The following is a 21,863-nucleotide window of genomic DNA, read 5'->3' on the forward strand; positions in this document are numbered from 1 at the left end:
TGAGAACCAAAAAAAAATCTGTATCCTCAATCCAACAGAAGTAGGAGTAAATTTTGATGGCATTACCCCTCAGCTAATTTCCAGGCAGAAGCCAGAGAGAAACTGTGAGTAGGCAGAGAAGTGGCACAAGCTTTACCAGTGTTCACACTCATACTTCTGCCTGGAGAAAAGAGAAGCTTCATCTTCTCATAGGTCCCAAATGAATTGAGTATTCAGTATAGCTTTGCTTGTGAAGATACTGAAATCTTCAATAAGTCTTATGTCAAAAAGTTCAGGAGCTCATTGCAACACGTATCAGAGCTGTTCAGAATGACAAGAATGCCTTCAGGCAGACATGGATGCTGCTTACTGCGCAAATATGACAGTGATAGAGATCAGGGACTTGATGTCCAGGAGGATATGCACGGATAGGAACAAGATGCAAAAAGAGACAAAATACACAAGTTCCAAACATACAATAGAGCAAAATGGGAAGGGTAAGTGTCTAGACTGTGAGAAAATGCACTGAAGTAGAACATAGCCATTTAACTAGGGCTATCTGGAGCTGACCTACTCTTTGCTGCCCAGCCTAAAAGGCCACACACCCTACATAATTTACCAATTTATCATTGCAGATCTTTTTTCTGCTAACTATTTAAGCATTCTTATTGAAGGCAGTTTCTTGATGTGCTGGGAACTGGGTGAACACCTGAACTCCCAAGTGATGGCTGGCATCCATGAAGTGATAAGACATTTCATCAGGCACAGCCTGTTATCTCATTTCACCACCTCACAACCAACAGCATTCTAGTCATACATTAGCACTTAAAATTATAAATATACTGTGTTCTTCAGTGCAGTCTTAAATAAGTAAGTACTATGTCTGGTATGAGATACAGGCAAGAGAGCAAGGTAAAGATTGAAAATTTCCTATACCTGGAAGCAAAAGGCTACATGAAGTCATAATCAAAATGCCTCACCAGAATTATTTGCTGAATGTAAGAGAGGCAGCTTGACTGAGAATTGAGATCTCCATGGGGCTGGGGACTTCCTGTGTTGGCAGTTCCTTGCTGTGTCCCAAGGCACAAGGCACTAAGTTCTTCAGCATTCAGAGCACCGCAGCATCCAGCCCTCTTGTGCCCAGGACCCTTTTGTGCCCAGGACCGAACCTGATCAAAGGTGTGGGCTTTGATCTGATAAACCTTGTCATGTAAGGGAGGAGAGAACTGGCACTGGCACTGCAAATGTGGTCATTTACCTGCTACAAGGACAAAGCCTGAAGAGGAGATATAATACAGGGAGAATGTCCTCATCTAGGGGCTGGTCAGACAGGAAAAGCCCACAAACTGCTGTGTGACCATAGTGACCAGGCCAGAGCATTGTGTACCAGCAGAACAAATCGCAGAGCCATCTCCTCTCTTCTTCCTGAAGGGTGGAGCTCTTTTCACTGTCCTGATGCTTTTTTCCTTGTCTTTTTTTCCCCCCCAAAACCTTTTAATATACCCTACATGGAACTCAGAAAACAACAACTTCCAAAACAGCAGAGGTAGTGAGTCATATAACAAAACAAGGTAGCAGTATTCAATATTAATGTTGGTGCAAATGTGTACATATCTATAGAAAGAGAGAGGTTTTGAAGGGCCTGTGGATGGAATTCACTGTGTGAAGTACGGTATTTTGAACTTGGGCTTGAAAATTCAGACTGGCATTGTGGAAGTAGTGAAGAGGAATTTCTACGGTACGTTAATCAATACAAGCTTAATTGTCTCCATGTAGGTTAACAAAATCCTGGTCTGACGAACTGCAGAGGGTTTCCAGGAATGCTTAAAAGGTTGCTGTCATGGTTTCACTTGTCATATGCAGCATTAGTTGTTGTCAAGAAAAGAGAGCAGCCAAACCTTTGCTCTGCAGTGTTTCTTCTAGTAAGTCTGTAGCAGTAACCTTGAGCTCATGGCCAGCCTTCAGAAGGGCTACAGGAAATCTGATAGCAAATCATCATCGTAGCATCTTCAGAGGAAGATTTCATATTTCCTGTAGAAGTAGCAACACCACCTAAAATTTAGCCCATTATTGACTTACTCTTTCTATACTGAGATATCAAATATAGGAGACATTAGTCTGTACACTCGATGCATCCTAATTTAGCAATCTGAATAATGAAGCAGAGGTAGTGTAACATACATCCTCTTTTCTTCAGGAAGTCCCTAACTGCCCTGCCTCTTGAAAGTGGAAGACTCAGAGCTCCCAAGTGCCCCCTGACTTAAACAGGACCAACTGCTGTTATGAATGGAAGCCTTCAGTAAAAAAAGCACTTTTCTGTGTCTCTTGCTACCTGAGGGTGGAGATAGTTACCAGCCTGAGTCTCCAAGTGATTTATGACATTGAAGATGAAAGTGGTAGATTGGAACAAAAGGCAGGAGAGAGATATGAGATGGCAAGTGTAGAAGCAGGAAAACTTTTAGCAATTGAAAAAAATGAAAATGAGGCCTCAACAGTGGGCAAATGAGAAACTAAAGCAGACAGTGCACACCAGACTACTTAAATAGGAAGCACAGGAATATATTGGCAGAGCTGAGTGAGGACAGTGGTCTAGAGTTGTCAGGGTTGAAATGTACTTGCAAAGGTGGAATAAGGATTTTATGTGCTGATTGGTATTACACCTTCCCCACTCAGGCCAACCCTCCTTTTGTCTCCCAGGAGGATCTATGAACACACCTCTGTTTACATTAACTTTACAACCAGAAAAGAAAAAAAGTACCATTTTGCTCTGTTGAGAACTGCCCATGAATTTAAACAAGACTTCAAAACACTGACACATCAAACCAAGTATTTTAATGGGCTTCTGAGTCTAGATTAGTATCATGAATCTTGGTGTCATTGGTATGAATTCATGTCATGGGTCTTTCAGTTTTGTCTCTAACAGGGGGCCCTGTTAAATGAGCACAAACATTTATGTTAGTCATTCTTTTTCAGGGAACTTAGAGGCATTCCAGGAACTTGTTTTGGAGACCAGACTGTATGTTCATCTCTGTGTGGGTGTTCCCTGGTCTCCTGTTGGATGAAGCAGCCAAACCTCTTGGTGGATCTCACACACTAAAGCAGCTTGAGGGTGTGTCGGTATTGGAAGAAGACGCCTTTATTCAACTTGTACCTATTTACTTTATCTTTTAAGTGGGAAATGTCACCAGGGCTCTAAATTGAAAGCCAGCTGTCTCAGGGTGCTCAGCTGATCATGTGTTCCTGGTTTTTGCTACAGGCAATGCTCAATGTGGTTCCAAGGAGATGCACTTGTCCCTGGTTTGTATCGACAGCGGTGTCCCCAGGTGGTGATGGCAGCAGGTTCCACACTGCCAGGGCATGCTGTGTTCCTGATTTCTGTCTATGGCCAAGGGACATTGACTGCTGTCTTGAAAACCTTTTTGGAGTCATGGCCCCCTTGCCCTGACAGTTGCAGTGGGTTATGTCAGTTCCACCAAAGCCCAACAGTTCCTGAAGGGCACAAGAACCTCTCTGCTCCTGAGTGAGCCTGTCCCTCAGGCGGCCGGCCGGCTGCTGCTCTACAGCAGAAGGGCAGAACAAACAAGGAAGTGGGTGCTTCCAAAGGCCTCAGCATCAGAGTGTCGCTAACACTTGGGAGAAGAAGGCTGGGAAAGTCTTGATGTTCCCAGTGACAACAGGAGAAGGCTGCTGGGGCCTGTCACCACCTGCAGTGACAGCACTACAGTGGGACACCTGCGCCCTATCTCTCTTCTGTGGATTGCATCTCCTCTCTCTGTGGCTTGTGGAAGGAATGTGTGAAGGGATGCAACTCTGTGTCGTGTGAAATGAATGGACCTTGGTTACAGATCCTCAGGAGGGCTGGATGGAGGCAGCTGTGAGGGTGGCAAGGCAGCCTGCTGGGGTGGTGTAGCTCTTCTCTAGCACACAGCCCAGAGTGTTTGCCTCACATTCCACACTGTGGATAAGGAAGAAGCTGCTGCTCCCTCAGCATATCATATTACTCTCCTGCTTCAACTCCCTGTCATTTCCTGACTCCTGTCAGCTCCGCCTGCCTTCCACTCCAGCAGGTTATACATGCAGACCATGAGGTCCACTCCTTCAAGGGAAGAGTGCAAGAAAGTGTGCAAAAGGGGAACAACATATGTAGAAATTACTTCAGAGGGGAAGGTCCCCCACAGCCAGCTCAGGAGACAGCATCTTCTGAGGCTGCTGGGGGAAAACTGTGACAGTGAAATCTTGAAAGAGGTGGCCTTTCACCTAGGGGGGATGTGTGATTATAGACAAAAGCAGGCACTGACTTTGAGAGGGTGCTGCAGGATGGAGCCATCCAGCTTCACTATTCAGAAATGACACCATCAAGAGGAGACCAGTACACAGCAGCAGTGAAACTCAAGGAGATGCATACTGGACACCCTCAAACCAGGAGGCACTTGTAGAAATCATTTTGGGGCTGACTTAGAAACTGGAAATAATAATAATAATAATAATAATAATAATAATAATAATAATAATAATGTCTTTAATAATAATAATAATAATAATAATAATAATAATAATAATAATAATAATAATAATAATGTCTTTCCTCATTAAAGACTCAATGGGCTTTATCAACACAAAAATATGTGCAAACCTTCCATCCAAGACAATACTAAGCAAGACTGTTTACTTGTTATATTACTGTGTGAACTCTGTGACTGGTTATGCCACTAGAAGCCACGTGGCAGTCTTAGATTTACTTTTCTTCCTCCAGACAGCTAATGTGGAGTGTGCTTCTCTTTAGAACTGATTTTCTCTTCTGATTCTGACTACCCAAACAGTCATTCTGTAGCCTTCAGTCTCCAGTCTCCTGGTCTTTGCAGGGGCAGATCCTTTAGGCAATTCTAATGCTTATGGTATTGCAAGAAAGAGTCCTCTGCCTCTCAAGGAATCTTGGAAATCAAAGAAAACCTTTTGGCCTGGACAGAAAAAGCACCATTGATTCTTCTGGTGCTGAACAGAGATCTCCTCTTGAGGTTGGTGGCAGCATCCACAGTTGTGGCTGGGTATATCATTTGAGGAAGCAGAGCCTCTAGGGGATGAAGGACAGCCCATCTTCCATGAGAAGATCTGCTAGTTTGAACTTCATTGGGTAAGCCTTATATAAAACTGTGGATTCCTTACAAATTTCTTCTCCCCTTCAACTGAAGAGTTTTCCCAAATACTGTTTTTCAACACCAAGCCCAAGAGTATGCAGTGCCACCATCCCTGAGGGCCAGCTGGTTTGGTGGTACTCACCGAGGGAACTGTTTTCAGCAAAGCCAGGTTATCTGAAGAAACAGCCCCCCAGTAGTATGGATCAATTGCCCCACACAAGCGACCTGAGGCTCAAAGTAAGTTTATTTTGCATGCAGTTTGGGACAGACAGTAGTGTGAGTTTGAGTTTGATGAGATGACATCCAACACTCTCATGTCCTGCCTCTTGCTACTAGTGAGAGTGGACGTCAAACAGGTGACATGCAAATTCACGTGAACAGGTGGGATTGGAGAATTAATTTTATTTCCCTAAACAGTACTAGAAATGCCCTCATGATCCCAGTGTATTTGTTGTAACATAGTAAGAACATGATTAGCATTTAATGCTATTTAACAAATATGCTGATTAACTTAGGCAACAGTAATCAGTACCTGCACAGATTAACAAACTTGACCAGTCAGTGATGTGAAACAATGATGAGGATATGATATATTAACTCTGCTTTGCATTTTAAGGTTGAATTTGGGCATCTCTTCCTAATACCTTGAAGAAGTCTTCTTCCAAAATTGAAGATACATTTGGCTATGACAGGAGTCTCTATTTCTTTATTTTGTATTTGATGATGAATGGGGGGCAAAAACATATTTTTGCCCCCCATTCAGCATCAAATACAAAATATTTTAAAACATAATCTGTTTTTGGGGTGCTGTGAGAACAGAAAGAATAGAATTAATTTGTGGTCTGAAACTTCATAGTGTCTTTTTGATCAGGTTTATAAATCAGCAAGGCTTCAGAAGAAAAAGATTAAGTGTCTGTTTGTAAATCCAAATTATTCTGATAAATCCAAATCAGAACAGATACTTTTGGTGACAGTTTCTCTGGACTTGGGGACCCCAGGAATCCTGTGAAGCATCTGAGGAGGTTCCTCACAACTCCCTCTTGGTCCCCAGTTAAGAACTGGGCCAGCCAGGTACCTGTCAGGGGTGGGGTTTACTCTAACAGGGTGTAGTTCAGCCCGACCCCACATGGTGTTTCAAAGCCTGCCTTCTTTGTTGCACTTCTCACAGGCCCTGTGTCCATAGGGCCTTTGATTGCAGCACATCTGTCCTCCAGCACCCTCTTTCTGCAAACTCTCATTCTTAAGGTCAAACGTTTGCCGGCAACAGCTCCCACACACAGCAGCCCTGAGCACAAACTCAGGCTGGGTGAGGAATGGCTCAGGAGGAGCCCTGGGAAGGACCTGGGGCCCCTGGTGGGTGAGAAGCCCAACACGACCCAGCAATGAGCACTCACAGCCCCAAACGAATGCCAACTGCATCCTGGGCTGCATCCAAAGCAGGGGGCCAGCAGGGCGAGGAGGGTGATTCTCCCCCTCTGCTCCAGTTCAGTGGCACCCAACATGAGGTATTGCATCCAGCACAAGAATGATGTGAGCCTGCTGGGGCAAGGCCAGGGGAGGATGATCTGGGGGCAGGAGCACCCTTCCCTTCTGTGAAGACAGCCGGCTGGGGCTGTTCATCATGGGGAAAAAAGGCTCCTGGGAGATCTTATAGCAGCCTTCCAGTACCTAAATGGGGCTACAAGAGAACTGAAAAGGGACTTTTTATGAGGGCTTGTAGTGACAGGACAAGGGGGAATGACTTTTAAATTAAAAAGAGTAGGTTTGTGTCACCCTGTTCTTCTAAGTTCTAAGCCTTCTGTTGTTTACATTTTTGTAATGGAGTTTCTCACGCACACTTTCATATAAATAATGATTGTTTTGCATTCTTTTCTGGAGGAAGAGAAAATTGATGGACTGTTGGTTTGACCAGTGTCATTGGAGAGGTGGCAATTTCATCCTCCAGTCCAGGGTCACTTTTTGAATTCTATATATACATCGAGGTTGAAAATAAACTACCCTTCTTTTTTTACCTTGGAGGTTCCAGCATGTGTGTAGTTTTATTTCGTGTCCTATTGTGACAGGTTTGGATTAGATATTAGGAAGAAATCCTTTACTGTGAGGGTACTGAGGTACTGGGACAGGTTTGCTCAGAGATGTTGTGGATGCCCCATTCATGGAAGCCTTAAAGAAGAGACTGGATGGCACTTGAAGCAACTTGTTTGAGTAGAAGGTATCTCTACCCATTGCAGGGGTTTCAAACAATTTTTAAGGTCCCTCCCAACCCAAACCATTCTATGATTCTGTGATTCTATGATTTTATGTGATTTGGCATTATGACTTGAATAAATGAATAGTTACTGAAGGGGGCTTCCAAGGGCAGAAGCTTTGCAGCTTCTCCTGAGCCCCTCTGAGGTAGTGCAGGGCAGGGAGCAGCTGGGTGTGTGTTGTGCTCAAGCTGTCCTCCCTCCTCTCCTACTGCCAGCACATGGCCCATCACTGGGGTGGTGGTGGGCAGGAAATTTCAGGCTGGTAATTGTAATGAGATTTACTCAATCCTGCTGTCTCGTTTGCCCTGTATCACAGGGCATCTCCCAGGATGTACTGTATCTTGAAAACTTGCTTGGCAAAGAGTGACAGCAGCTGTACTGGGGCAGGTCTCAGCAGAAGGGAGCCGCATAAACGACTTGCTGATGACCTTTGATTCACTACCAATGTGTAGCAAGCAAATATTTAAACCCATGCCATTCAGAAGGGAAATACAGCCTTAGCAAGGAACACTCAGGCAAGAGGTGCTGCTATGATAGTCCTGGGCTGTGCCCAGGAAGGGGCAAGCAGCCCCCTTCCCCTCCTCTTCCACTCCAACAGAGCAGCCCACCCTGCCCACCGTGCCCACACCACGGAAGGGGCAGATGCTCAGGCCCCAGCAAGTCAAGCGGCTGCTGTACCAAGGAAAGACAGAGTTTTAAAGCTGTTTCAAGTCCAAAGACAAAATAACTGTGGCCATTCCTCCTGCCCACGTTGCCTGTGACCTCACACAGGCAGAGGCTATGTGACAGGGAGGCCACCTCTGGCTTTGGCTGCCTGCTGTGACCCAGCTGCTGCTCTCCTACTGTGGCTGGTAGCTGCACACTGACGAGTCTTCAGGAAATCTATTGGTGTTAGTCAGGTGCAGCAACAGGCCAAGAGAGTATTTATCCCTCAGAGTGGCACCGAATTAGCTCTTTTGGTCAGTTTATAATTAGGCACTGGCATTTAACAGTATTCTTTCTGTTGGATTTTTATAGTTTTGTCTTTTCTTTTTTAAACATGAAAATAATCAGTCTTAAAATAAAATAATTTATTAAAAAATACCCTGGGAAGTGATCTATAAAAGGAGAAAATCCTTGCCAAGAGAATGCCACAGCAGCGAGCCCAAGCCACAGAAAGCCCGGCTGAAGGCTTCACTTTGCCGCAGCTTCTCAGAGGTTAACCAGGGTCTGTAAGCAAACAGCTTAAAGGAGCCCGGCTTAGTGCCTGGGTCTTGGGCTGTCCCAGAGCCTACCGGCCTAATGCCCTTGCAGCAGCCCCTCCCTGCCAAAGGCGATGCTGGGCAAACAGAGGCAGCCCTGGCCCTGTGCGCCCGCAGCGAGGAGCCCTGCGGGGACGGGCCGGACCGCGCTGGGGCTCGGGGGCATCGCAGGAGAGGGTGTTGCGCTGCCGACGGGCGCAGAGCCATGTGTATATAAAGCCCGGGGCAGCAGCCCGGCAGGCTTGTCTAGCACAACCACACCTCGGCTCGCTTGGCAGCGCGGCCAGGCACCGCCGGAGCGCCGGCAGCTGAACCCCGGAGTGCCCGAGCGTGGGAGCGATCTGCCCATGGGCCCGCGCCTGCTGCTGCTTCTGGCGCTGCTTCAGGCCGGTGAGTGGCGCCCCTCGGTCCCTCTGCCCTGCCATGCGTCCCCCTGCCCGGGGACAGCCTCTGCCTGGGCCATCAGCTTTGCGTGCTTCGCGCCAGGAGCGCCGGGTGATGTGGCCAAGTGAGGGAAAAAAGTGTCACTAGACAATCCTCAACTTTACAGTGAGGGACAGTGTAAGCGAGCTGCCTGCCTGCCTCACTTCCCAGCCCCAGCTATGGTTTGCATAACCTGTATAAACACAGGTCTTCTTCTTTTTTAATAGTTTTCTGCTACAGAGTTGTTAGTGTCCACGTTCCATTGAAATACCTTCCTTCTGTACCAGTGTCCATGGAGTGAGCAGTTTTCCACACATCTGAATTTAAAATAATTTTAAAAATTCTTTTTATAAAAGCCACAAATGGCCACTAACATAAAGTCCCTACAGACAAAGGCAACAAAACACTAAACTGGCACACCTGAGGTTATACCTGCAGTAGAGTTTTGAAAGAAAGAAAACAACCTCCTGCCTTCATTTACAGCAAAGGCTGCTAGTTTAAGCAGAAAATAGTGCTAAGTTGTCAGATTCATCTCTGCTCACCTCTCTGCAGGTATGTTCTTCTCTAAGGTGGTCCATTAGTAGTTTAACTAATGATTGGACATGCTGCTAATGGGACATTTGGCTAGGAGCAGGCTGCTGTGGAGACTCAGACTTTTTCAAGGCTTTACTGGCTGTGTTGGCTCGGCTGCCTAGCATAGAGAAAGCAATTTCAGTTCTTGGTCAAGTTATTAGCTGTGCACCTGAATATTAAAAATGTACTTGCTAGGGCTGACCTCTCAGCTGCAGCAGCGCACTGCTGGCTCAAAACCCAGACAGCTTTCAAAGAACAGGAACATCAGAGGCTGCCTGGATGCCTCTTGCAGAACACACAGCCCTAAGCACACTAATTGAGTCTTTTGGACTCAATTTCCTTTGGGGTGTTCTCTCCACTTTCATAGCAACTCTGCACTGTAATTACAGTTCCTTGATCTCCAGAGATATCCCCAAAAGAAGAATGGCCTTTCTTCTTCTGGGTGAGGTACAGTTACATTACAGCAGCCTCAACCATTTTCAGCCAGTGGCCAACAGGCCAAGCCCAGCAGTCCTGGCTTAAGAGGCAAGTGAAAGAAAGCTAAAAAAGAAGTCAAGCCATTTGTCAGAAGGTTGGAATTCCTACAAAGACGTTTTTGTCTCCACTGGAATATTTTCAGGGTCAGCAAGCTGCAACAGGTTGAAAAATCATGATTTATACCTCCAAATCCAAAGCAGCTCACTACTTGTGATTTTCCCCTGAGAGCTAAGCCCCCTTCTAACTCTGGAGCCTTGGTGTTTAGACAAGGAAAATAAGTGGTCTCTTTAGTTCTCAATAAAACCCATCCAATGTGTTTTTAGCACGAAACCTGAACACTCGGAGTAGTGTTTAGCTGAGCAGCGCTTACTTTTTCAGGAATGTGCATTTAATCCCTGAGGAATGCCCCAGGAAGCAGACTGAGGCTATGCTGGACAGCCTGAGGTGTGGATCCCTGGGGTGAAAATGGTGGCACCCTCTCATACTGGGGGGTTGGGCTGGGAGAGGGAGCAAAGCCCTGCTTTGTCCTTCGTGGGGAGAGACCCTCCTTGTCTTCACTGGCATTTGGATTGGGCTCGGAGGGCAAGCTAGCCCAGGAGATGCGGGAAGAGCCCCAAGCAGGGGGATTAGAGGCTAGGTTTTAAAAGGAAAGCAACTGTTTTAATAATAGTATTGAGTCCTTGGGTGGTTTAGAGGATTAATTAGCCTGTGTTTGCACAACACTTTGAAGAGGTCAAGCGTGCTGCAATAGCCAGGGGCAGGTGGCAAAGCAACTTCAGTGGCCAGTTCCCAGCCCCCAGGAGTCACCTCCTGCTCCATCCAAGCATGCTGGAAAGCCCCTCTTTGATTTTGGAGTGGCTGTGCATGGGTGGGATGAGCAGATGGGTCAGGCTTTCAGGCTGAGGATTTTGATCCTACCAATAGAGCAGTGCAAAGTGCATTTGGTTCTTCACAGGAAATTCAGGCATGAAATGCTCCTATTTGTCACTACAGCAGGATAAGAGCAACATTTGCGAATGAGCATCACAGTGGTTTGAGTATTAAGGGCAGGGTACTCTTGGTTTCCATAACAGCTGCTGCAAGAATGAGCCTGTGGCTTCTAAAAAAGTCCCAAATTAACATGTGAAATCACGAGACTGAAAGACTTGTAACTCAAAAATCTCCAGACTGGTTTGGATGGCCATCCACACACTCCAGCTGACACAGAGCTCCTTTCTCCTTTTTTCCCCAAATTAGTGTGGCCCAGCTGTTACAACCTAGGTGGAACATAATAACGGAAGCGGACACAAGTGTTGCCAGCACTTCCAGAGTCACAAGAGAAAGTGGCTGTACACACATCTTGGCTAATGGAGGCACTTTGTCCTTGACAAAGTATGTACTCTACAGGCTCAGGGGCATGTAGCTGTCCCTCTGTGCAGATTAATAGGACTATCAGTATGTTTTGCCACCTGGAAAATGGGTTAAAAGATCCTGAATAACAGAGAAACTTGGATAATGTAAGAAATCTTGAGCAACATAGAAACTCCATTTCTTTCCACAGAGTCCTGGTTAGGTCTGGTCGCCTGGCTGTACTCTGCTGCTTCATGTCCCAGTCAGGACCACAGCATAGCTGGAAAACTGTCCCAGGTTTGGGAGCTCTGGGGTGCAGTGAAGCGCAGGTGGCCTCCATGGTGCTGGCACAGACCCCGCAGAGCTGAACAGCTTGGGCTCCGTGATGAGCACAGCCACACACACTGCTCCTGGGGGCATTCACACACTAGTACACCAGAACTAGTAAGTCTTGCTTGAATTGAGCTCCTGTGGAAGAAATAGCATGCTTGGGCATTCCTCCATCCAACTTTTGATTATCCCAGACACAGGCAAAGCTCCCTGCAAGACTACCTTTGGCCAGCTGAATGTCACAACTAGTTAGATTGTCAGGGCTGCACCCAACCAACCAGTCAAAATCAAAACCATCTCCCTTTAAGGACTGTAGGAAAATCCGTAGCAGGCATGTTTAATCCTTGTGTGTAACCGTGTCCTGTCTTTGCAGTTTGGAAAGGTGCTCTGGGAAAGTCCCATTCACTGCACACTCGAGGAATCATTGAACTGGCTGGAGCCATAACGTGTGGCACGGGACGGTCTCCCTTGGCATATATTGGCTATGGGTGCTACTGTGGACTGGGAGGACGAGGTTGGCCTAAAGATAAAACAGACTGGTAAGAGAAACCTTGGCTATGTGTCCAGAAGCAGTGCAGATCTCCCTACTTTTCTCTGTTTGTGCTACTGTGACTCCACTGACTCATTTGCTGCCTTGTGGGCAGGGAACTTAGTATATATGAACATACTGGGGATTTGGGAATGATGACCCATGTATCACTTGGGATTTGAATGAGGGCTTAACCTCCTGCTGGATAACACCAAAGCTCTTAGGACCTTGTAATATGTCGGGTAGAGGGCAAAGGAGAAACCATGATGTAATTTTTTGAAATAGCTGTTTGTTTTTTCTCAGAGAGCACACCCTGCCTGATGAAAGCAGTGTAATCCAAGGTATTTGGAGGGTTATTTCACCTAGGTACTTAAAATGGAAGTGATGGAAATATCACTGTTTATCCTCTTGAAGAAATCCATATAGTTGCAAGGAGTAATCAAACCTGTTACCCTAATTGGCTGTTAGTTCCCACTGAATCAAGGCAGAACAATAAAGGAGAGCATGGTGTTATTTCCCCTTTTCTTTCCTAGTGGGGAAGATGATGTTATTCCCAACAAGTGTCAGAGGTATTGCATGCAATCAAAGGCTTCTTTCCTGGACTGTGCAATGAGCATAAAGAGAGTAAATAAGAGTAAAGCTAAGGAGAGTGGACTCTTGTTGCTCTGAGCCAGGTATTTGCAATCTTGCCAGGTTTGAAATATCAAAGTCAAAGCACACAAGTCTATGTACAGTCTTCAGACCAGGTGCTACTAGTAAGCAAGCTCTGCTTTAAGCAGGGGTGAAGGCAGTCTGCAGCTCACTGGGAAGGAAATTGAGCTTTCCAGTATACCTTGCTGCTGGAGACATTGCAGGTTGCTACAAAAGCAGATTTTGCTGAATTAGAATGACAGAAAAAAGGGGCAGAGGGGGAGTGAAGGAAGAAAAGATGTCAAAGCTAAAGATCCCTGTGGGCATGAACGAGACAGACGAGAAGTCTGTCTTAAGGGACAGACAACAGAAGTTGTCTGTCCCTTAAGACTAATGGAGCTGTCTTCATTAATGCAGTGAGATGTTTCACTCCCAAAGCCTTCTCATCATGTCCCTTTATTTGTCTGTGAAATATTTCATCTATGAAACAGTCAATATGGGCCTCACAAATGATGAGTAACTGCAGTAATATCTCTTGACCTGCTTATCACAGTGCTTATCTACAGCAGTGTATGTAGGGTGTTTAATTATTTTTGTTATCCTTTAACAAATTTCATAATAAAGCCTTGAAAGTAAAACATGGCTTCACGAATTTGGAGCACTGCTTTTATTGAAGGGCTGAGCAGAGTGACTTAAAATCTGTTTTCCATAGAGGCTGAGTGACATCCAAATTCGTGTGACCCTGGGAGATGCAAGTAGTCATCGCTCCTGAAAAAGAGAGAGTAAAATATGGCCACGTGTTCACCAGCCAGTGTTTCTGCTGTTGTTAAAATTGCACGGATTATTTTAGGATTTTATCCTAAAGGCAAAAAATGAGACTTTGCAAGTGGAAATGCCTCAAAATATCAGATAGTTTGTAAAGGGAAACTTGATCCTCTAAGTACATTCATTATTATTCCTTAGCTGTAGTGCTTGGCTGCTGTAGAAAAACTTAAAAGTTTTATTTAGGTTCTTAGATAGGAAAAATCAGCAATGCCACACTAGATTTAGGCCTAAAAATGCCATTTTCTATTTGCTAGAGAAATATTGATATCTGTTACTAAGAACTACTGCAACGATTAGAGTGGTTGAGTACCCCCACACCTGTCAAAGTGACCACATTATTTTCCCTATTTGCCATTCTAAAAAAGAAAGGGTGGCAAAACTACTGGCTGTGAGTGACAAATACTGTTTGAAAATTATTCACCTCCTTGACCTTCCAGGTTTTTTACAGAGACTCTTACAAAAGGAGTAATTTTCCTGTGTGTAATTCAGTCAATCTGTCTAGACAGGGCTAGAGTGCTTCTAAGCACCTCTCTTTTATGTGAAAAAGAAAAAAAAAAGCCATTGAGTGGGTAATCCTTTTATAAGGTTTATTCCACATACTGACTTTGATGTGGTGTTGTCACAAATTACCTTTTCCCTTTTGTTCCACTCTTCCACTCTCACAGTTCCATCACTTCAAGGCATAATGACATTTCTTCCACATAGACTCAATCGATTTGTTTCTCCTCCTTTCTGTTGCCCTGGATTGCTGCAGCACCTAGGTTGTAAAGCAGGACCTAAGGGTGCTCAGCACTTCCCTGAAAACACCACGAAAGGCAGGGTGCATCTCTGACTCATCTAAGACACAGGATCGTTAAGGCTGGAAAAGATCTCTAAGATCATTGCATCCAGCTGTTAAATCCTGGCCAACTCGTAGGGAAGAGTAAGATGTCTCCTCTGTCGCAAGGTTAAAGCAAAAGGAAAAGACACACAGCAATGACGGTGCTGTTGATGTGACAAACACAACGCGACAAATTCTTACCTTACCTGCATTTGCTCAACAGCAGGGGTCTGCCAGCTGATCCCTGCGGACCAGCCGGAGCTGTCTGTAGCCATTAGGGCTGTCTGGTAGCCCAGCCGTGAGGAGCAGGTTGTTGACTACCCAGGTGACTCAGTTGTGTTTGTTTGCCATCGCTGATGACCAGTGCTCTGCCATGCTGCTGGCTGCCTCACTTTGTGTTGGTGTAACCGAATGTTAGCAGGTCATTAAAAGCTTAGCACCACTCTGACCCAGGTGCGGCAAAGGGCATTTCCAGACAGGAGGGGACTATGTGAAGGTGGCAAAGGACAACAATAGCATTCCTTAGTCCTCGTTCCTTGACAGTTCTTTCAGATGTTTGTAAAATAGGAGCCAAAAGTCTTCTTGCTTTGTGTTGGAGTACGATACCTGTCACGCTGCTGCAGCTGTGGGAATCATCAGGAGGAACTGCTGTAAGGGGAAGCAGAATTGTGCCCCAAATCCTGTGGTTCTGCAGAGTTTAAGTGACTTCCCCTGGTTTTGCCAAGCCAGATAAGGAGCAGCGAGTTCTCACTGCTAGCTAGAACACCATTTGCTAGTGCAAATTCGGTGCTCATTTGCTTGTCCTTCCCTGATTCACAGAACATCTTTTGCCCCCTACACTATCTGTCCTCACTTCTCCTACCTCTCTTTCTCTTTGTTCCTTCTGGCTCTTCATAAAGAGCAATTTCTTTCCCTTGGCACAGAGGGTCCTAACACCTCCCTTTGCTCGTCTATCTTCACATTGTTCTTCCCCATACTCCCCCATCATTGACACCAACTTTACCAATTTGGCTACTGACTCACGCCCCAGACCTCACAAACCTTTGGTTTCTATAGCTGGCACTCCCCTCCACCACAGCCTCCGGTGCTCAGCGTCCCATATATGAGACACTAGGGATGGGCCTGCTCTGCTACCTATCATTCCCCTGAGGATGGATTAGGCTTTGCTGCAGCTTCAGGGTTTTTATGTTAAATCAGCCTGCCTCAATTTTTCCCAGTTAGTAGAGTGGTTTCTCTGTAGAGTCAGTTCTTGCAGGGATGTCTTCTGGAAATACAGGAGATCACTGCTCTCTGGCTCCAGCCTCTGATCTTGCATCCTTGCTGAAACAACCTTTGCTATTCAGCAGAGAACATCTCTAAGTGCTGAATCTTTTCTTGGTGGAATTTGAATCCCTAAACTACAAGAATAAAATTCAAGTCAGGTCAAGTTTTCCATAGATTCAGAAGTAATTGACAGTGAGAATGATCTCACTGACTAGTCCATAGGACAGATGTCATCAGCTGAGCTATTCATCCTCATTCACTCTATGGTCAGTGAAACACAACTGCACTTTTCAAATCTGATGCTTTTCACCTTGTGTTAGATCTCTGCAGCACGAAAAAGTGAATCTGTGGTGCAGATGTGCATAGAGGGAAGATAGGTGAATGCCTTAGATGTAGATGGTTTTTAAGGTTCCTAAGTTAACTCATATGAATTTCACCACTGAGACTGATTAATCTGTAGCCTGCCCTCAGAACCTTTAAGTGCTGAGGAGGACATAGCAGGTGAACTGAAGAGACTAAGCTTCTTGGTGATACTGAGGAAGGCAAGAAACACTCCAATTTCAAGTTTTGGGGTGGGTCTAAGCCTAGGCGAGTGAGCCACAACAGCACAACTTATAGGAACACTTCTTCTGCTTTCAGCCAGATTACCATGTCTTGACCACACATGCTTTCATGAGGGCAAAAGCTCAGAAGAAGAAGAGCAGTGGTCATAGGAGCAAATATGGCATTAATGAGCTCCTGAGACAAGAGAGCTTTCCCAGAGATGCCAGGATACTTGCATCATCAACAGATGATTTACTGACAGGCCGGGGTGAACATTGCTGTCATGAGCTGTGTGTAAGCAAAACTCCCCTGGAGTCTGTGCCAACGGGCAGGACGCAGGAGGACACCCATACTGTCTCTTTGTGTCTCCCAGGTGCTGCCACAGGCATGACTGCTGCTATGACACGGCAGAGAAGGAAGGCTGCAACCCCAAGCTGCAGCGCTACCAGTGGGCGTGTGAGCAGAACACTGTGCGCTGCGGTAAGGAAAGGCCGGCTCCTGTCCTGGGTTTCCCTCCCTCCCTCCCTCCCTCCTCTGCAGGCAGCAGGCTGACCGAAGAGCTTTGGAGACCCCAGAGGCAGGTTTGCGTTTGCCAAGCTGGTTTCGAAGCTGCTTTAGGCAATGCCCGTTCTCTTCCAAGCTCCCTGCCCATTCCTTGCCAGGACTGGGAGGAAAGCTGGAGCCCCAGCACAACCCATTCCAGGTAACCTGAGATCCACCCAGGCTGAAGAGCAGGACTGGGGGCCACGGAGCCCCCAAACCATCTTAAGTTTGTCAGGGATGCAGATGACTCTCTGGAGAGTTTCTGCTCACAGGCATTAAGCGTGCCTCTTCCTACAGCTGTGGGTCTTCAGGGGTGCTCTTTCCATTGCAGTTCTGGCCCTCCCTCCAGCAGGGCTGTCCACTTTTTTACTACCCTTAAGCTCTGCTAGAGAAGAGCCAGGCTATTTAGCATGGCTGGTAGATAGGTTAAATAGGATGCCAGCCTGCACCTCTGCCCCGTTTGGGGCTCCAGCCTGAAGTCTCGGGGTTCCAGCAGGGATCTGGAACCATGCAGAATCAAATGCTCTCAAGTGCTTTAGGCAGACAGCAAGTGTGGGCTGTGCTCAGCTCTACAGCTGGTACCCAGTCAAGAGGGTTTGAATTGCACAGTCACAGCCCGTCAGTGTCTCGCACAGTTTGTTTTGACATACACCAGATGACTTGAGTCTTAGAATTTGTCACTTGTGTTTCTAAGTCTCCAGAAAGCTACTGGTAGTAAAATCCATTGTAGAAGACTTTGAAAGTTTGAAAAGAAATTGTGAGAGTAAAACTTATCCCCATAATCATTAAAGTTACTTGCTAGAACATTAAAAGACTATTTCTACCTTATCAGAAAACCATATTTTACTGGTGCAATCCTCAGCCTCACCAGCAGCTGAAGATCTTCCAGCAGATAGGGGATGGGACACAGCACATCTGCAGTTGCTCTTTTCCAAGTTCCAGAACAATCTAGTAAATACAAAATCCTGGCAAAGGAATGCCTGGCTTTAATGTACAACTGCTCTCCCTCCTGCCATATTTCCACAGATGACTGATACTTTCTGCTAGTCATTTTACAGGGAAAAAGTCCTGTTTCTCTTTGCTGTGAAGGAACAATCCAAGATGCAGATATGAGATGTATCATTCAGTCCATGGGATTGGACATAGGAGTGCAGCAGGCTGCAGTTGCCAACAAGCATGAGTTAAACAAATGTCATTAATTCCCTAACTGATGTCTAGGCAAGACCTTATGCATCCATCAACTGTTCTCCACAAGCCCTCAGCAGGCTACACTCCCCCTGATATCCCTGGTGAGGAGAAACAATAGAAATGTGTTTTGAAGGCAAATTTCCTACCTCAGGTTACAGCACGGCAGGTCTTACTGGGATGTGAAGTATAATGTCTGATCCCATTCAAACAAAAGAGATGAAGAATTAAATTTCCAGGCATGCTTGCTGAGCTCAGGGTAATGATGTCCAGAAGTGTTAGAAGCAGAACTCTTTGCACTGTCATTTCAATGCAACAGGAATTAGATGCCTGCTGCCTGACACTGTACCATAAATACAGACATTTTCATGTAAAATAAACAGAAACTCATTTTACTTGGTATTTCTCCTCTTTTTGCTACCATTAGGTAACTGGCAAAACTATATTCTTCAGTCTAGATATGCCATCACCTGTAGGCAAATTCCATTGAATAGATATCTGGAATATAGAAAAGGCTGTTAGTTGTGGGGTCTGGTCAAAAAAATCATTCCTCTTGAACGAATGTTACAAATCCAGACTTTTGTACTCACATTTGATGAACAGTTGCTGGCACAGCACAGGAAGAGCTCAAGGAGCAGAGGGGCAAGGAGAGTATCAGGCAAGACTGGTAGCTAGGAGAAGAGTGGCCTTAAGTCCTCATTGACCCTTAAAACACTTTTAGCAGTAAATACATGATTATTCTGAACAGCTTAGGAAACTAGGGCTTTTCTTATTTTTCAGATACAGGGTTGATCCATCAAAGTCCAGTAAAATCTGAAAAAATTCCTATACTCATTCCAGTTGGTTTTGGAGTGAAGCCCATATGTACTGGCACATTAAACTTTGCCTAGTGCAGGGTTTTGTGGCTGTTAGATAATCCATGGTAGCAGCCTCAAAGAAGCAAAGCACTGTGCTTTAAAATAATATTAACCCAATAACTGCATTTAAACCACCTATAGATGGGATGAGGTTCATTAACCCAAACTCAGTCATTTGCAATGTAGTCTTCTAAGCTAGCTATTTATGGTCATGTAGTCATATATTTGCATTCTGTATAGTTCCATGTATGACTTAGATCACTTTGTTAGCTGCTAGCTCATAAAAATCAGGTACCTGGCCCTGCTGCAAAGATCCTTGCTCCTCTGCTGTGATCAGAGAGAGACAGCAGCAACTGGTACAGCAAGAGTGAAGGATGCCTGGTGGGTGCTTTGATGCCCTCAGGTTTCTGAACATCCCTCTGGGAGGCTCCTTCTTTCAAAGTAGTGGTTTTTTCTTTTGAAATCAGTCTTTTTTGCAGAGGGAGGAGTTAGAAGGGAAATTCACTGACTGAGGAACAGTGGAATATTTTTACCTCAGGCTAAGATTAAATAATTTTCCTTTTCAGCTTTGACTACTGAATTAAGCCCTCATAGTTCACAGAGTCCTAGAAGCAGGGAGTGCTCTGTGCAGAGCAGATTTTTATAAGCATTGCCAATCTACATTTAGCTGCTAATTTCTGACGCCCTTTGTCACAGTCAAGGTCAGATCTGCTGACAGAGAGGGCAGGGGAGGGTCAAATCCACTCACAACACAACATGTTAATCCTGCTGCCACAGCCTTTGATCCCTAAGGGCTGCTTTTTTAGGGGACTTTTCCTCCTAAAACGGTTTCTTGCCTTTGATGCAGAATCTCTCAACCTCAGCTCACATTTTCTTTTGCAGATAACCTGACAGACCGATGTGAAAAAATGGTGTGCCTGTGTGACCAAGAAGCAGCCAAGTGCTGGGGAGCAGCCCCATACAATCCTCACTTCATCCTCTGGCCAGACTTTTTATGTGGACAGACTCATCCCACCTGCCATGTCAGATATGGGGGGCCAGAATAGTCCTTTTAGGACCTTTCTTCGAACAATTTGAACTTGAAGGTGGTGGAATAAAAATTTTCCTCATTTTCCAGATCTAACAATGGTGTGAGAGAATTTCTATCAGCCCAGGATTTATGGGGAGGAGAGACAGACCAGAAAGGTGCAGTGGTGGAGTTTCCTCTCTGTGAGAGAGCACTTGGAATGTATCGAGCTCTTTGGGGGGACAACAAGCTAGTCAAGATCTCATGGGTAAGGAAAAAAAGGCAGACTAATAGAGGTAACACTGTTGTGGGTGTTTGCTACAGGCCACCTGAACTGGAGAAAGAAAGTGCATGAGGTCTTCTACAGACAGCTTGAAGCAGCCTCACAGTCACAGGCCCTGGTTCTGGTGGGGGACTTTAACTGCTCTGACACCCGCTGGAGAAACAACAGGTGACAAAAGTGATTAAGGGTCTGGAGTATTTCTCTTATGAGGAAAGGCTGAGGGAGCTGGGTCTGTTCAGCCTTGAGAAGAGATGACTGAGAGGGGACCTCATCAGTGTTTATGAATAACTGAAGGGAGGGTGTCAGGCTCTGCTCAGTGGTGCCAAGCAATGGAACAAGAAGGCATTGAGTAGAAACTGATGCACAAGAAGTTTTACCTGAACAGGAGGAACAACTTCTTTACTGTGCAGGTGATCAAGCACTGGAACATGTTGCTCAGAGAGGTCGTGGAGTGTCCTTCACTGGACATATTCCAGACCTGTGTGGACACAATCCTGTGCCATATGCTCTGCAATGACCCTGCTTGAGCAGGGAGGTTGGACCAGATGATCCACCATGCCCCTTCCAACTTTACCCAGCCTGTGACAGGTAACATATATGATGAAGCAAAGGGAAGATCCTGCTCTGATCATGATCAAGATCTGCTTTTGCAGAAACAGAGGGTTTGGTCTGTGGTGCAGTGGGAAAACATGTCCTGTCACCAAATAGCACTTTTTTTTTTTAAATCATAGATTCATAGGGTAGTTTGGGTTGGAAGGAGCCTTTAAAGATCGTTTAGTTTCAATCCCTGTGCAATGAGCATGGACACCTTTAACCAGTCCAAGTTGCTTAGAACCCAGTTGTCTTATCCCTCATGCTCCTGCATCACAGCACGGCAGACATTTCTGAGCTGTCTTCAAGGGTAAGCAGAGTTACACTGGGCTATTGCAGTTGCAAGGTCAGCAAGGATTTCTGACTTCTGCTTACTAGAGGCATACCCACACTTTGCAAAAGAATGTACTCACTGCTCCACAGGCTTCAGAGCTGATACACTGCTCTCTGATACATGTAGAAGAGGGTCTCCTATAGTAGCAGCGGCGGACCCAACGCAGGAATGATGTGCATTGACTTCATGATTGCAGAAGGCTGAACAAATGCTTTATTGAGCTACACTACACTACACTACACTAAACTACACTACACTACAATATACTACACTATACTATACTATACTATACTATACTATACTAAAGAAAAACCCATCACCCTTGCCAGACAGTCCAATACATACATGGATCCAATTGGTCAATCAATCAAAACACCATCAGCAGAGTCCAACCTTTTGGTAAACAATCTCCATAACACAATAACAGGTGCAGCAAGTGAAGATAAGAATTGTTTTCTCTGAGCTTTCTCACAGCTTCTCAGGAAAATCCTGGGAGAGAATTAAGTCTCTCTCTGTTCAGAGGATATATGATTACCACAGTCCCCTATATTGGCATGTCCCCCAGTCACTGACTGCTTGGGAATCAATTATTGTCACATCAGGAAAGAGGAAAAATCTTTCATCTCTCCTTTTATTTTTTTTTTAAGAGTATTAAAGGCTTATATTCAAATGCTACATTTCCGTCTCGCAGGAGAAACCAAAATCCCACTCTTCCAGC

General features: G+C 45.5%; 1 protein-coding gene across 1 annotated transcript; it reads left to right on the forward strand.

Moving 5' to 3' along the window:
• Positions 1 to 8,859: 8,859 nt before the first annotated feature.
• On the forward strand, positions 8,860 to 20,042 carry LOC102032432 (phospholipase A2-like). Its single transcript, XM_005420545.2, has 4 exons — positions 8,860 to 8,994; positions 12,110 to 12,275; positions 16,720 to 16,826; positions 19,814 to 20,042. Exons 1-4 carry the CDS (start codon positions 8,952 to 8,954, stop codon positions 19,975 to 19,977), a joined length of 480 nt encoding a protein of 159 aa, XP_005420602.1. The 5' UTR covers positions 8,860 to 8,951; the 3' UTR covers positions 19,978 to 20,042.
• The last annotated feature ends 1,821 nt before the right edge of the window (positions 20,043 to 21,863 follow it).

Source organism: Geospiza fortis, unplaced genomic scaffold (assembly GCF_000277835.1).
Source record: "Geospiza fortis unplaced genomic scaffold, GeoFor_1.0 scaffold1, whole genome shotgun sequence".
NCBI classification, from domain to species: Eukaryota; Metazoa; Chordata; class Aves; order Passeriformes; family Thraupidae; genus Geospiza; species Geospiza fortis.